The 12,576-nt window shown below is 35.7% G+C and overlaps 1 protein-coding gene across 4 annotated transcripts in view; it reads left to right on the top strand.

The window, feature by feature from the left end:
- The window catches only part of ITPR2 (inositol 1,4,5-trisphosphate receptor type 2), a 501,416-nt gene that overhangs the window by 350,329 nt on the left and 138,511 nt on the right, over positions 1 to 12,576 (top strand). For all 4 annotated transcript variants that reach the window (XM_003265625.4, XM_030804417.1, XM_030804419.1 and 1 more), the window contains 3 exons: positions 1,778 to 1,888; positions 6,335 to 6,430; positions 7,935 to 8,057. In XM_003265625.4, coding sequence (XP_003265673.2) covers positions 1,778 to 1,888; positions 6,335 to 6,430; positions 7,935 to 8,057 — 330 coding nt within the window. The remainder of the gene's footprint in view (positions 1 to 1,777; positions 1,889 to 6,334; positions 6,431 to 7,934; positions 8,058 to 12,576) is intronic.

Here is a 12,576-nt window from a genome sequence, read left to right on the forward strand (position 1 = left end):
CCTGAAAGTTTGCCAGTTGACCGTTGCACCTCCTCTCAGGCATCATGGAGCTACCATCGTAAGCATGGATCAGTCCAGAAGACAGAGTTTTCAAGTCATAAACATTTCTGGATATAAATATTAAAGAAGTCATTGAGAGGAAACATCAACGATTGACATAGAAAAATGTGAAAAAGAAATTTGCTTTTTTAAACATTGCAATTTACATGAGATATGCACACATACACATGGTGTCTATGCACGCACACATATATTTATGAATCTATACACACACGTGTACATGCATAGGTGTATACAATAAAAACAGGACAATTTTGGCATAAACAATTTGTTACGGAGGTATTTTCCCTTTCTGTACTGTGCATATGAAATACCAAAAGAGTTTGTGGATTTTTCTCTGCATTTTTCTGGGTTATATTTCAGCTCCCAGAGCAATGATACAAGAAAACCTAAATGTTGATTTAAAGTTAAGGAAAAACATACAAATCCAGAGATTTGGTTTTGTTGTTGATAAAAACTTGTACATCTATAATAGAAAATAATTATACCATTTGTCTCTTCTGCTGTTTCTGGGAAAGCTTGTAAGAATGTTCCCCAGTTTTGGTCTCATAAGAGAATGGAATTGAGCTTTGAAAGTAATTTACTAAAACCAAAAAGTTCTAAAAGTAAAAGCTAATTTTCAAATAACATGAACCCCACATATAATTCCCCATTGCTCTGAAAATGTGTGGGAGGAAAGATTGCTGGCAAATTCTGGAGATGATCTGCAAAAAGATTCTCTTTAAGTTTGGCAAATATTTTAATGAGCAGAAGAACCTCAGGAAAGGTAGGAGATGGGTAGAAAACACCTTTCCTCTGTGTCAGAGGAATAAAAACTCCATTGTATGAAGGGAGAAATAAGGCCCATGCTGCAAAAGCAGTCATTTTGAAGTTGTCTTGATTTCGGTCTTTCTCATTTAACTCACCAGGATTTCAGTTTTTCATACCTCTTGACAAGGTGCTACATTGTTAACACATAGTCCTACAAATCTGGCTCACAGGTTCCTGATTTAAGACCTGTAAAATTAAATTCAGAACCCCAGCACAGTCAATCTTAACTTTCAAAATGTGGATATTTATCTCACAGGATGTTTCATAAATTTTCCCCAATCCATATTCCCTCATGTAAGTTTAAGAAATCCGATGAATTTTTCCTTCAGCCATCATTATTGGCAGCATGCCCCAAACATCAGGAGAGTCTCATATTACTTGTCTTCACTTCCACCTGGCATGGACAGCAGCATCTCTTGTCATCAATTTAGCATTATGTAGCAACTAAATTAAAATGCTTCATTGGTACCATAAAATTTGCCTACAAATCTCAGGTATGAGGGACGCACGTTTTTCATAAATGGGAAAATTCTTTTATTGAGGATAAGTCAGATCTTAAAATTCTGACCTTAAAGATCTCCTCTGTTGATTGGTATATTAAAGTTTATTGAATGAAAGGATATTTAACTTAACCAGTAGTCTCTGAAATTCTATAAACACAGTTCATTTTAAAAGATATGTGCTTCATGCAGTGTCTCTCTGTGTTCTGCATACAGAGCCATTTGATCAATACTAATCAATTAATTGCCAGACCCTATACAAAAGAATAAGTCAAATTGTCAAAGGTAAATCTTACCTATTTTTTAAAGGTCAAAAATTAAGGTGATTATGTTGTTTTACATCCTGTTAGTTCTAGTGCTATTCTCTTGTGAATAAAATGATATTTTACAAATATTTTGTTTTCTAGACCTGTATCGCTACACATGAGTCTAATGGGATTGATATCATCATTGCTTTGATTCTGAATGACATAAACCCTCTTGGTAAATACCGAATGGACCTGGTGCTCCAGCTAAAGGTAGAGAAAATCCACTTTTCAGCTTTTCAGGCCAGAAAAGCTACAGTCCCTATAGTACGGTCTTCAAGCAGCTCTTGTCAAAAGCATATTATCATGTTTTCAACTAGTCAGTTGACAGAAAGGGATAGTGAAAGTACAATGCTTACTAAACTCTGGATGCAATGTGAAGTTAGCTTTAAGGTAATATTCCATGGCAAGGTCCTTTCCTGGAAGTTTTCCAAGCAGCCACTGCGTTTCATGACTTCCCTTTTGTTTTTATTTTTTTTTTATTTTATTATTTTTTTTTTACTTTACTTTTTGAGATGACGTCTAGCTCTGCCGCCCAAGCTGGAGTGCAGTGGCGCAATCTCGGCTAACTGCAACCTCCTCCTCCCAGGTTCAAGCGATTCTCCTGCCTCTGCCTCCTGAATAGCTGGGATTACAGGCACCCGCCATCACACCTGGCTAATTTTTGTATTTTTAGTAGAGACGGGGTTTCATGGTGTTGGCCAGGCTTGTCTGGAACTCCTGACCTCATGATCTGCCCACCTCGGCCTCCCAAAGTGCTGGGATTACAAGCATGAGCCATCGCACCCGGCCTTGTTTTTATTTTATATTTTTCATTATAGGGAGAAGCAAAAGGTGCTGATGTATTTTTAAAACACATTGACTACAGAATTCCACCCAGAAAGTCACAAGGAATTAGGCAAAGTCAAAGGAGTGCTGCATTTTAGTTTTATGGTTCTCTTCTTTCTAAAAGTTGTTCTCTTTTACCTTAAAATTTAATTTTTCCCCAAAATACTTTCAGTGATATCCACACTCTCTTTAAGAGATTAATTTAAGCCTTGTACACAGCTCCCAGCAGTTTCATTTATAAGAGCTCAGCAGCACAAATTAATATACACAATAAATTATATAAAGCCCAAATACTAAGACATGATATTCAATTGAGATGAGCTAGTGAAGACCACATTATTGTGTTTAGGGTTAAACAGGAAAAAATAATCCTTGCTTAAATTACAATTTCTCTGTGAAGCCCTGTCTATCCAAGACTATAAAGAATGTATAATTAAATTTAACTTTGTATGGGTAAATTTATAGCCAAGAAGAATAGGAATGATATTTTTCTAATCCTGTTTCTAAATTTAGGTTTAGGTAGTACAATGGAAAGTACATATGTTTACGTGAAGATTGTGCTAAAGGCTCTTAGTAAGCATATGCTTCTTTATCTTTATTTTATTTTTTTGAGTCAGGGTCTCACTATGTTGCCTAGGCTGATATTGAACTCCTGGGCCCATGTGATCCTCCAGCATCCACCTCCTGATAAGCTGGTATTACAGGTGCATGCCACCACACCCAGCTTAAATGCTTCTTTAATAGAAGAGATTAGTTTGTATTTTTTCATGTTTTCAGTTGTAATGTGTATAAGCTTCTGCTCTATTCATAGATTAGAAAAGGTGATTCTTACATAGATGTACTTGTGCCCTTTGATCCATTACCATCATGCTTCAGTTAATGAAACCAGCCTAGGCCTGTAAGATAGTCAGCTTAAATTCAAGTTATTAGAAAAATTTTTGTTGTTTTATCTTAAATTCATATTTAACCATAATTCATTAAGAAACAACATAGAGAGGTCTTGATCTTTGGCTTTTAAAATCCTTCATTAGTCTAAAGACTATACCTTTACATTTCATTTGTAATTAATTAAACTTAATGGGCAGAAATACTGAATGACTCATCCATTTAAAATAAAGTATAAGCATATAGATTATTTACAAATCAAAGCCTATGTAAAAAAAATTAAGTGAGAGGGCATCACTTAACAGCACAAAGATATTATCAACTATTCAAATGAAAATGCTTTTTAAAAAAATATTATTTAAATTTTTATTGATTTTAGTATGTACAATTGCTTCCTTTTAAAAATATGACAGTTGGATAAGTCAAAATACCAAATATAGATTTGGCTTGAAATATTTAAAGTATAGTTTTTTTTTTTCTTAGTGAATGAGGTGTGTGCACTTTTCTAAACAATCTTTGAAGGTTTTTCCATGTTGGCCAATATAAGAACAATGTTTGTAAGACAGAATAATATATATTAGCAAATTTAAGGGACTTCTATGCATAGGGTACTTTAAATAATAAATTGTCTTTAACATTAAAAAGATACCATATTAAAAATTATTAAGGTTTTATTTTATGTCATTCATTCCTGAATTTAATTGCGTTATCATCCCTAATTTTAAGTATACTTAGCTTTATATACTCATTTATTATGAGATTCTATTACTTTTTCATATTTGTTGTCCTTTACTTTTTATTTTCATTTGCAAAACTGAGCTGTAAATATGAATGCTTCATTTATAAATAGGTAAAGATTTCTGTTTTGTTTTGTTTTTTTTTTTAAAAGAATCTGGCTCCTTTAAGAAGAAACTCCTGCACTAACACTGATACTTCATTTGATTTTGTGGTATATATAGACTCTTATACTATCAATTCAATTCATATTTAATTAGGCCGTTTATAAGGTTTCTATTCTTCTGACATAATATAGAAAAGAAGATTGGCTAGAAAAAATACCATATTGCCAATAGCATTCTGAAATTGGATGTATTTTTAAGCTATCATGTATTGGGCCTGCTGAGGGTAGGTTCATTAGATAGCACTGTCAGTGTTGCCAAGGTTTTAGCTTTGAATTCCATGGAGATCTATTCAGATTACTCCTAGGATTTAAGCTCTCCACTAATCCTAGAACCTTACTCTTTTAGGTATGTTATTTATGTGGGATACTAGATTGTCGAAGTGGATTTTAGGATTGGTTCAAGTCTGCAAAAAAATGAAAATGGAGCAGAAAAAGATAATATTCCCTTTCCCCCAAAATACTGAAGTCTTTTCATAATGAGTCAGTGACATTAGTGTGAATCATTATCTTCATCATCGTCACTATTATTGGTCACTTAAGATGATCTTTAGGCTGTACTTCTGGGGGGAAAATAGTTGGATAGAATTTGATGTTAAAACTGCCCAGGAGGGGCTGGGCGCGGTAGCTCACGCCTGTAATCCCAGCACTTTGGGAGGCCAAGGCGGGGTGAATCACGAGGTCAGGAGATTGAGACCATCCTGGGTAACACGGTGAAACCCCGTCTCTACTAAAAATACAAAAAATTAGCCAGGCGCGGTGGTGGGCGCCTGTAGTCCCAGCTACTCGGGAGGCTGAGGCAGGAGAATCGCATGAACCCAGGAGGTGGAGCTTGCAGTGAGCCGAGATCGTGCCACTGCACTCTGGCCTGGGAGAAAGAGCAAGACTCTGTCTCAAAAAAAAAAAAAAAAAAAAAAAAAAAAACTACCCAGGAGAATTAATTTGCACAACCTTAAGAAAATTTGCATGGTCATTATTTATTTAGACCAAACACAATTCAGTTTAATTTTCATTCTATGATATGTTAACTTTGAGATACTTAGAAGCATCTTAAAGCCATGTTAACTCCAATTCGTTTGTACTTCTATCAAAGATTGTGTGTGGAGGTTAAGATTTTTATCTAAACGAATATTACGAGCACACTGTAGAAATAAATCCTGGATATTTAATTTCGTATTGCAATTTGCCAAAATTCTATGCCAGCACTGTTAAAAACACAGTATGAAGTAACATCTTTCAAAATGTTTAGGATATTGTGCTTTCTTGGCTAAGATTTTCTGTAACTCTGAGTATCTATTTTGGATTATAAATTGTATCAGAAATATTTTTGATATCTGTATGTAGAAATGGTTGAGATAATATATTTATAAAACAAATTAGAACACTTCAAAGACAACATAAGCTATTTTCATTCTCTGTTAAGCAAAAATAGAAGATATTCTTTCACAACCCAAAGGTAAACAAGTTGCATATCGCCTGCCATATAGTGAGACTAGGAAGCCATTATCAATAAGTTTATATTATATTTCTAACACATGGAATTTGTAATTTTATAGATTAATTCTAATTGTTGCTTAAATTTATTTTAGATTTCGATTTGCTAATATATATTAATATTTCATTTTAACAATTGTGCTAAATTCTTTAAATTGTATACCATTTCTGTAAAATATGTTACTGATACCTGTTCACCTTTTTTTTTTATTTAAACGTCATTATGAAATGCCTTTTTAGGAAACAGTGAGGGAAAATATGATTATATTTTAGTGCGGTATATAGTAAGTCACTTTTGCATTTGAAGTACCTTTTCACCAATATTTAAAATATCTCTTGTAACATAGCTCTCATGATTCATTAGTTATATTTTGTGTTGACAGTGAAGTAAGATGTTCTATTTTAGAATGTTAACAAGACAAGTGAAATTAGCAGTTTTAAATTCCGTTTGATTAAAAAAGAGGTCCTAGTAATCTCAATTAAAACAAATGCAGAGAAATCGTTAATCCATGAAATAGACTTTGCATGTGCATTAACTCAATCTGTGTCTCTAGAACAACGCATCTAAACTTTTGCTGGCCATTATGGAAAGCAGACATGACAGCGAGAATGCAGAAAGAATTCTTTTTAACATGAGACCCAGAGAACTGGTAAGAAAACTTTTAAAAGCTTGGTCAATATTGGGTAGCCTAAAAGGAAAAAATTTAGAGAATGCATGTCAGAAAAAAAAGTTGATTGATTTTCATTGCTTTGCCAAGACAAATGGAACATCATGACCTACCATTACCAATACCACAGAAGGCCCTGTGGTGGCAAAGGCCTGTGTGATTTGGGCCTTATGACTTCAGTAGTTTTATCCACTCTAAGCACTTTTCTTAGCTAACTTATCATACTATACTAAACTATATGCAAATGTGTATTGCCAGAAAAAAGTTGGCTTTAGTTTAATGGTGTATTGGAGCATATGAGGAAGGGATGTAAAAAAAATGTTTATACTCTTCAAAAATTTTATTTATACTTCTTTCTGAAAAATAAAAATAAAATTAATATTTTTTGTAGTTGTTCTTCTCAGTGATATGTTGTACAATGCTTGGCCTCAGGGAAACTGTGCAGACTCTAGTAGAGATTCCACAGAGATCATTAATGTGTCTTCCTATTGTAGAAGTTATCTTTTCTTTCTCACTCGTGGCATGCACATTATGAAATAATGCAGGTGTATTTTAAAAGCATTGGGTTCCAAAAGCATTGAGAATGTACTCACATAATATAGCTCAGTGCTCTGATGATTAAGCCCCACTCACATCAGGGCCATTGTTGGTGCTGTGGGCAACTCCTACGAAAGTCTGGCACAACAATCTTTTACTCTCACTTTATTAGTAAAGAATGGAGTCAAGGAGGGCAGACAAAAAGAGAGATAAGGTGAAGTTTGATTTAATATATATTTAATGAGAGCCTAACGTCTATCTGCAAGCAGTGAGTTACCAGGACCAACACATTTCCTATCCTATGGTTAAATGTGGTGATGAATCATATATTTATTCAACAATGGCACTGTGCAATAGCCCTTTGAAAATACTAGTTCCTCCGTGGACAACACCTTTATTCTGTCATCCCCTTCCTCCTTGTGGCCCACCCTCCACGTCTTGCTTGAGTATATGCCCCTGCTCTGCGCTTCCTCAGAAACATACATAGCCCTGGGTTAGGACCGATGGCACTGCACTGTGTTTTCCTCCTTGCTTGCTGACTCTCCCACTGGACAGTAAGTTCCTTGAGGGTACTGTCTCCCATCCACTGTTGGGGTCCTCAGTTCCCAGGGCAATTTCTAGCACCATGTCTGCCTGTTACTTAGTGGGCACTTAGTAAATAATGGATGTTTATTGGGGTTCTCGATTCTCCTAATTCATGGGAACTTTGGCACTATCAATATTCAAATATCAAACAAAAATTTCCAAGGAAAAGGGGAATATTGTAGGAAGATACTTCTGTGTTCATTGAAATAAAGATGGTTTCCAAGGCCATTTTCATTTAGAGTCCTTTTATACTTTTGAGGCTTATGAAGCTGCCCAATTTTTAGTTAAATCTCATAAAAATATAAAGCAGATATTGTTTCTGGCGTTTCAATCTTCTTCTTTTTTTTTTTTTCTGTTTTGATAGGTGGATGTGATGAAGAATGCCTACAACCAAGGATTGGAATGTGACCATGGGGATGATGAGGGTGGAGATGATGGTGTTTCTCCAAAAGATGTTGGACACAATATCTACATTCTGGCCCATCAGGTGTCACATTTTATATCTTTACATTATTTTGCTCATCCTATCAGTCATGTTTTGTATCTGTGGCTTGTCATATTTTCAAGTTCTGGTCCCTTCATTTATTCAGCATTTACCGTCCTAGGTTTGGGCTAAAGAGAGGAACAGCCTCCCAGAATGCCTGACTATGTACCCCAAGGTATGCTAAGGGACAGTCTTCAAGAAAACAGTGCTTGGTACCCAAAACTACTGGGCCAGAAGGGATGAGACATTCCCATGTCAGCCTGAGCCATGGATAAACCATGGCAAAAAATGAGGGTGCTGAAGGAGAGGGGAAGAGTGGCTACTGGGGAGACAGAGTGTGAAGTGAGGGGGTGCATTCAGTCCTAATCAGGACAAATTTGGCAGGTAGTTTCTGGCCTCCTTGAATTGTAGGTTGACATGCTTTCTGTAGAAGCCATAGACTGGCAGCCTCTGATTGGAAGAGTGAGGCTGAACTTTAAATTCTTTTGAAGGAACTCTTTCCATTTTATAATTTAAACAGGTGCCTGATCAGCACTATTCATAAATTTAATACCATTAACATGAAGATCAACTTTAAATTGGCATCTTTGAATGCAAATTTGTTTAGAAGTTAAACATTTTAAATGTGCATTTGCCAATTTGATTTTGTCTATGATAGCTCCTTTGTTTTTACAAAATGAAGTTCAAACTTTAGAGACTTGCTCTATCTTTCTTTCTCATCATTTTCTCCCATTGGCAATCATTCCCTTCTGTTTCCCTGTGCGTTTGATCAGTTGATTGAATAAACATTGATAGATATAAAGTCAGATTCTCAGAAGATTTATTTTTAAGGTTGCTCTTTAGACATTTCTTATGCCCTTTTCTACCCTTTGTGTAACTGTCTAATATATGTGAACATGACTATAATTTTTACAAAACCTTCCAGGAAGGAGTCAGATTCTAAAAGATACTAACAAAAGATACCACTATTGTTTTATAATATATCTGGCTCATTGAAAAGATTTTAAGGTCTCTCATAGTGTATCAAAATGCCTACGTAGAACAGAAAGAGGTAAGGGCAGATGAGTTATAGCTACACAGATGAGCATTTTAGCTGCTGAGCAACTGAAAGCCAGGATGACGGACAAGTTGAAGGAAGCAGAAAGTGGAGATTTAGGATGTGGAAAAGGTGTCATTTTAGAGAGAAAGAGAAGTCATGTGACACAAAGTGAGTCAAGCTAGCAAAGGAATGGCTAGAGATTGAATGTGAGTAGTAAAGAAAAAATCCCAGGCTGAGAATTAAAATCATATTGGCTACTAGAATGAACACAGAAACATGCTGACCCATATGTGTAGAGGGTCAAGGAGTTACTTTAGAGTCTGTAGCACTGTGGAGGGAAGAAGGCAAGGAAGACGAGCAAGGTCAAAAAGGCAAGGTCAAAATGAGCAGTAATAAGTTTCAGAAGAAGAAAGTAGGGAAATAGAGCCACCTCTGTTTTCTTGACTGCAAGATAGTCTTGCTTTGTGTGGGGGAGGTTGTCTTCTTGCATGAGTGAGCAGCTGCATGAGTAAGGCCTGACTGTATAGCTGTTGAGTGGGGAATGAACAACCAGACGAGCTAAGCTTGCCCTGGAGCCAGCAGAGTGACAGATGGGCCAGCAGACAGTAAATGAACCACCTCACATCCATTAAGAAATGTAATAAAGCAATCTCAGATGACCAGTGTCTTAGGGGTAACAGTGAAAATGTCAAGGTAAAGAAAAGACTTATGTTAGGTAACTTCAGTTTGAAGCAGACTAAGTATAAGAGTAGAGGATACAGGCCAAGTGCAATGGCTCACGCCTGTAATCCCAACACTTTGGGAGGCTGAGATGGGTGGATCACTTGAAGGAGTTCAAGACCAGCCTGGCTAACATGGCGAAACCTCATCTCTACTAAAAGTACAAAAATTAGTTGCGTGTGGTGGCGCATGACTGTAATCCAAGCTACTTAGGAGGCTGAGGCATGACAATCACTTGAACCTGGAAGGTGGAGGTTGCAGTGAGCCGAGATCACTCCACTACACTCCATCCTGGGCAATAGAGCGAGACTCAGTCTCAAAACAAACTAACAAAAAACAAAAAAACCAGAGTACAGAATACAAATTTTTAAAAAGACGATGATACATGTTGAGAAGAATGGACAAAGAGGGTAAAGAATGCAAGCAGTGCTCAGAGATGGAAAGATGATAGAAAACATAAAGCAACCTATATATGAAATAAATTCAAAATGAAGATGGCATAAAGGCCAATTATTTTAATGAATTTGAGTTTATTACAGTGCTTGAAGAGGAGAATAGACATATGCAAAGATGATGGTGTAATTGCCCAAAAAGTGGAAATTTAGAAGTAGTAAAAAAAAGTTACAAGGGGTTAAAACAACTTGTTGAAAGAGAAGTCAATGATATCAATGATGTGAAAATGATTGGAGTGGATATATCGAAATTTTTCTTTTTAAAACTTCCCAGAAGCAAAATGTTGGAAAAGCAATGATTTGTAGAGCAACGGAAGTCCAATATAGAAGTACAGAAACAAAGGCAGCCTCAAGAAAAGAGAGAACAAACATCAAAACCAAAGAGAGTAAAGAGAAAAGGAGATTCTGAATTGCTGAATACTTTAAGCCTCATGATTACACTGTAAGAGATTAAATATTAAATAAGAGTCCGCATGAGTCCCTCTTAGAACCCAAAGAGGGCATAGGTATGGAAGAAAAGTAGGCCAGTTGTATGTAACTGACAGTGTAGAGTTAAGCAATTGTCCACTTATTCTATTATAGTGACAGAAGGAGTCATTTCCTTGCCACCATATAAATGTATTCTTTATGGGGTAACCCTATCACCAATTTTTCATGAAAAATTATGAGCTTTCACTCACAGGAGAGAGACCATTGTGCTCTGCTGATCTTTCTGCAGGTGACTCCTTGGCTTTCTCTAGGCTAGGATGTCATATTTGGTTTCTTAGGAGGCCAATCCCTAAGATTGTTGCCAAGTTCCTCGTGAATCTATTGTCCTCCACAAACTCACAAGGAGTGGTTGGTTGTAAGCACTGCTTCAGAAGTGGCCATGTAGCTGTGCTGTAGGAATTCGGTAGAGTCCGGTTTCCACTGTTTTCATTGTGGATATGCAGTCACTGGGCTCCCGCAGGCAAATGACTGTGCAAATTGGTTTCTGGCTTTGTACAGTTTAGTAATTCCAAAACCAAGATGCAACTTCCTCTTTGTTTTACTATAATCATCTTTTGTGCAGACAGTTTATTCTGGTGCTCTCAGACTTTCAATTTTTGTTGTTGTTCTTTTCATGGTAGTAAGGTAGTTCTGCTTTTTCTACCATGACATCCCTTTTGGCCTTTCCTGTGGTTGGTGTTACAAGAAACAAATAATGCTTCTTGTAAGTGTCTTGTCTGATCTACATAAAACTATAAGTACCTCAGAAAGGGAATTTCTTAACTTCTAATACTATAGTGCTGTGCAGAGAATTTCCTTAAAATCCAACTATGTGCACTTTTTGACTTTCTATCTTCTGCATGTTTTCCTTATGCCTCTCTGCCCCATCTCTCTGCTTTGCTCTTGGTCTTTTATATTTTCTTGCTTTCTGTAGAGACAGTCACTATACACAGTCCAGAGCACTGTTCAGTACTTTGTGTATGTCCGATATATATTAAACCATATTGTTTCATTCTCTCCTGAAGCAATTTCTGTTCTTCTGTCTGAAACCCTGCATTTAATGCCTACTTGAAGTAAGAAGCATATGGAGAAATGTTATATGCTTTTCAGGTTGGGGAGAAGTATTAGATAGCAAGCTGTAGGAAGCAAAAATAACTCCTGGATCATAAGGCAAGAGAGAATGGGTCACTCTGATTGGTTATATTTAATTCTTTTCAAAATGCAGGCTTGAAAATTTTTCATGAGCATTTCCCATATCACTAAATGGTCTTTGAAAACATAATTTTAATGTCTACATAATTGCTCTTCATTTGAATGTACCGTGATTCATGTAATCACTCCTTATTGTTAGACATTTAGGTTTCTAATGTATTTGATATTATAAATTATGCTATGATTAACATCCTCATACATTAATCTTTGTCTGCCACACTGATTATTTCTCTAGGATAAATTCCAAGAAGTTTAATTACTGTCACAGGGTAGTAACTATTTTATGGTTCCTGATGCATATTGTAAAATTGTTTTCCACAGTTTATGATGGTACTTGTCTTACTGAATCCTAAAATTATTACCATTTAAAAAAATATTGGCCAAACTGATAGTATTTGGAACAACAATGTTTGCTGAATGAATTAACATATGATAAATGAAAGGAGAATCACATTTTGATTCATATCTTTTGGATTACTGGTAAAATGGGCTATCTTTTAATATGTTCTTTGGTCATTTGTATTTCTTCTGTGAATTTCTTGAAAGTGTATTTATCTCTTATTTTATGAGGTTCATTTTAATGAAGTTTAATTAGGGATAATAACTCTTTGTCAGTCATATTAGTTATATT

The sequence above is a fragment of the Nomascus leucogenys genome, chromosome 23 (genome assembly GCF_006542625.1).
Source record: "Nomascus leucogenys isolate Asia chromosome 23, Asia_NLE_v1, whole genome shotgun sequence".
NCBI classification, from domain to species: domain Eukaryota; kingdom Metazoa; phylum Chordata; class Mammalia; order Primates; family Hylobatidae; genus Nomascus; species Nomascus leucogenys.